This window comes from Olea europaea, unplaced genomic scaffold (genome assembly GCF_002742605.1).
Source record: "Olea europaea var. sylvestris unplaced genomic scaffold, O_europaea_v1 scaffold1391, whole genome shotgun sequence".
NCBI classification, from domain to species: domain Eukaryota; kingdom Viridiplantae; phylum Streptophyta; class Magnoliopsida; order Lamiales; family Oleaceae; genus Olea; species Olea europaea.
In genome coordinates, this window is record NW_019231432.1 from 225307 (window position 1) to 229061 (window position 3755).

Consider the following 3755-nt stretch of genomic DNA (forward strand, 5'->3'; position numbering starts at 1 on the left):
ACATCGTCTTCCATAAAATATCTGAGGAAAAGATAGTTTTCTAGCCTTCAATGGCCAAAGAAATTTTAATAATACTCTCATCAAGTTTAACACTGCATAAAGTTTCTCCAATACTAAAGCTCCATAAGGAACATGTTACAATTGGTATTCAAGAATATCTTCATTTTAAACTGCAACCTGTTCGACGCATCTTTTTCTACCCATACTTAATAACTTCTTCTGCTCGTCAACTTTACACTGGCATATCCATATTTGGATTCCACATTATGCTTGCACAAAATTGTTTTCAGTTCTATTCTCAGCATTTTCCTTCCTGTATGCTTGTAACCTCTCTTTCAACTTTTTGCTCTCTTCAAAATTTGCCTTCCGCTTCACAGCTTTCTGCACAAGGAATTTTTTTCGTCATGGTGGATTGGGATGGCAATTTCTTCATAATATTTATCAGATGGTTAAACCAAATTTGAAGTGAACAAATATCTTGACTATGAAACTTACCTCCTGGCGGAAACACTTATCAAGCTTTATTTTCAGATCAGTGCAGTCACCAAAAAATTTACCAATAGGATGCTCCGTATGGCACTTTTGGAACAGTTCAATAATCTGCACCGAGCATCACATATAATTAAAAGGCGTGCAGGCTTACCACCGTGCTAAACAAAGAGAAAAGGTAAAAAAGGTTCGAAATCATTCTTGCCATCCTACACTGGGAGGAGAAGAATCCAACCGCCTTATATCATCAAACATAATGGCATGTTTGGTAGGAGGATTGATTAAGACAGTATTGTGAAAAAAAGAGAATTTAAAATCATGCAATTATGCTGTCCAATCCTATTTAGTGCTGTGTACCAAGTACCAACATACAAGAAAAAAGTAAAATTTTGTAAGGTTGTGGATATGTATAAAAGCAACGGCTCGTACATATAATGCCAAAGTGCTAGACGATAGAGGTGTAGCTCTTTCCTCACAAAGCCACTGAACAAACTGATATCAAACTGGGTAATAAGAATACAGCTCCTCAAACATGTTCAGTATAGAGAAAATGTGTTTTTCTTGCATCATAAAAATCGCATAACGAAACAGCAACAGAAATGGACATTGTTTGACGCCACGAATGCAAATACACACTTCGTAAAATCTCAAGAAAATCTACATTGCTCTACTGATGATGAAAATTGAAGAAAATCAAACATGCTCGCACATTCTCTATCAATGTAAATTCATGTAATATCTGGCTAAAGTTGCAGAAATGTAGCCAATAATTCATAGGGAAGATGTAATCAATTTTAAGCACCTCAATGCATTAACAAATCAACTCAAGGTAAATACAAGAGAAACACCAAGATGGAGAAACTTACTTCAGCACACATTGGGTGCCTATGGATTGTTAGAGGAGGATGCATCTTCTTATTTCCTACGTATTCAAACCTTACAAGTACACTGCAGAAAATTAAACAGAACAAAATAAATAAATAAAAAATAATAAATCAGTATATCTTCATTTTCTGTTCTCTGTCCCTTAAGTCCACTTTCCAACAACGAAATACCATGAATTTTTTGTTTCAATTAACACTCGGATTTTGGACAACATATCCCCCTTATTTACCTTCATAAGTTTCGATTTGAGGAGAAAAGAAAAAAGCAATATGACATTAAGGTCCCTGACTGGGGCTGAGCGACCTGGGTTCTTTATTCAAAGACAGGGAGAAAAACAGCCTCGAAAATTCAAGAGAAATGTTGTCGAAAAAAATCACTGTTGCTGGAAGAAGATTACCATCAAGAAATATCAATTTCGGAAAAAATAAACAAATTATAAGGAGTTGAGTTGAAATTAACTCGTTCACAACGATCAGATCGAATGCGATTTCAGCATATAAAGCCGGTTTTTACAGTAATAAAAATCCGGTACTACCTTCCTGCTTTGTTGATGACGAAATTGAATAGAAATCACTGGCATACAAGATAAATTGGTGCCAGGGAGTGGTGAACGTGTTCCCTTTTGCCTCTGCCGCAATTTTTAGCTTAGCCATTTGTCTCCTTCGCTCTATGATTAAGACTTAAACAGGCCATTCTGATCCATTTTCAGATGGGCCTCAATCAAGTAATAAATGATTTGTGGAATTACTTCACTAAATTGTTTTTAATTTTATTCGAGATATGTTATTAAAAATATAGTCAAATAAAAAAACATATAAATCACCTCACTCATACTGAATAACGAACAATCAATTGTAGCTATATATGTGCCACCAAACACGTCACTTACCTAAATTTTATAAATCATTTAAGATGACACATGAACGTATTTTCTGCAAATTATATATATCTGCATGGATTACTGTGAAGCAAAAAATTATTGAGTCGTAAAAATAGAAAATTATGTGTTTCTGGGATCATTCATACTAGATGGATTCTGGGAAAAAATGAGAACGGTGATTTTTTATTTTTATTTTTTGGCCCAAAATGCATGTGTTACAGTGTGACCAATGATTTTATTTATTTATTATTATTTTTATTTTATTTTTTTGGAATTTTGAGATTGTTTAGAAACAACAATAAATGATTAGCTTAACACTAGGGCCCCGTTTGGGAGCGATTTTAAGAATTGATTTTTTGACCGTTAGGAGAAAAATGAGGGTCACCTATGAGAAAAGAAGTCAAACTTTACGATTGAAATAGTGAAATGACAGTCAAAAAATCAATTTTTTTGAGACTAAATTGGGTATAAAGTATTTCCCAAAATATTAATCATATCACAAAGCAATACATTGATTAGGAGTGGGCATTATTTCTCGGAACCGATGGAACCCGACAGGAACCGTTTAGAATCGGTCAGTTCGATTTCGAATCTTCTAAAAAATAATTTGATTTCGAGACAAATTATTAAGAATCGATCGATTCCGGTCTGATTCTTGATTCTAGTATGGGAACCGCAGGAATCAAACGGTTCTCATAGGATTTTTTATTTTTGGTAAAATATATTACTCAATCTCCAACACTTTCATAAAAAATAATCAAGTTCCTTCTTAATTTTAGACTCCAGCACTTTCCTTCTTCTCTTTAATTCTTTCCTTCTCTCTTCTTATAATTCATTGATTAATTGATTTTCAAGCCAAATTAGAATATTAGGTAAATCTATACCTAAATAAATTTATTTACAATATAAAATCTCATTTCTAAGATGCGGAAATTTTATTTTATTTTCACTTTGATTACATAATTATTGATCCAATCGAAACTTTTCATTTAGATTTCTACAAATTATAACCGACAAAATTAAAAGTTGCAATAAATTTTTAAAAGATGTATAATTCAATGTAGGATTTTGATTTTGATGGAAGTTTGTTTAATCATTGAAGTACTATGCAGTTTATATAAATTGATGATTACTTGATGATAGTAACTTATATTATTTTGATATTGTTTTTAAATTTGTATACTTAGCTTTTTTTTAATCGTTAAATAGTATGTTCGATTCTTCTATATTTTGTTAAAAGTATCACATTGCTAGCATCTTTAGATTTTTTATTAGTAAATATTTTATTTTGACATTTTCAATTAAAAGAATCGGATCGGATCGAATTGGAACCAATTGGTTCGGTTCCGATTCGATTCCATAGCTGACTGCGGAACCAATGGTTTTATTTCTAAAATTTCCATTGGTATTCGGTTTCCTATGGAATCGGACCAAATCGGATCGCCCTCACTCCTAACTTGGATTATAAAAATCACATAGTAAAATTTGAATATTCATTTCA

The 3755-nt window shown here is 32.4% G+C and overlaps 1 protein-coding gene across 4 annotated transcripts; it reads right to left on the reverse strand.

The window, feature by feature from the left end:
* Positions 1 to 22: 22 nt before the first annotated feature.
* LOC111375633 (COX assembly mitochondrial protein 2 homolog) lies at positions 23 to 2075 on the reverse strand. Of its 4 annotated transcripts, XM_022998491.1 has the most exons (5): positions 1910 to 2003; positions 1604 to 1756; positions 1356 to 1437; positions 496 to 600; positions 23 to 381 (listed from the first exon to the last, which is right to left on the reverse strand). In XM_022998491.1, exons 3-5 carry the CDS (start codon positions 1398 to 1400, stop codon positions 265 to 267), a joined length of 267 nt encoding a protein of 88 aa, XP_022854259.1. In that variant the 5' UTR covers positions 1401 to 1437; positions 1604 to 1756; positions 1910 to 2003; the 3' UTR covers positions 23 to 264. The 4 variants fall into 4 exon arrangements, with proteins under 4 accessions (XP_022854259.1, XP_022854256.1, XP_022854258.1 ...); XM_022998488.1 differs by lacking the exon at positions 1604 to 1756 and having other exon boundaries at positions 1914 to 2075; XM_022998490.1 differs by lacking the exon at positions 1604 to 1756 and having other exon boundaries at positions 1910 to 2054.
* Positions 2076 to 3755: the final 1680 nt, after the last annotated feature.

Coding starts and splice junctions, on each gene's coding strand:
- LOC111375633 (XM_022998488.1), bottom strand. CDS start 1,954: ATGCCAGTGATTTCTATTCAATTTCGTCATCAACAAAGCAG. Junction 1,438..1,913: donor TTTCGTCATCAACAAAGCAG/GAAGGTAGTACC, acceptor AATTTTCTGCAG/TGTACTTGTAAGGTTTGAAT. Junction 382..495: donor ATAAGTGTTTCCGCCAGGAG/GTAAGTTTCATA, acceptor TTCCTTGTGCAG/AAAGCTGTGAAGCGGAAGGC.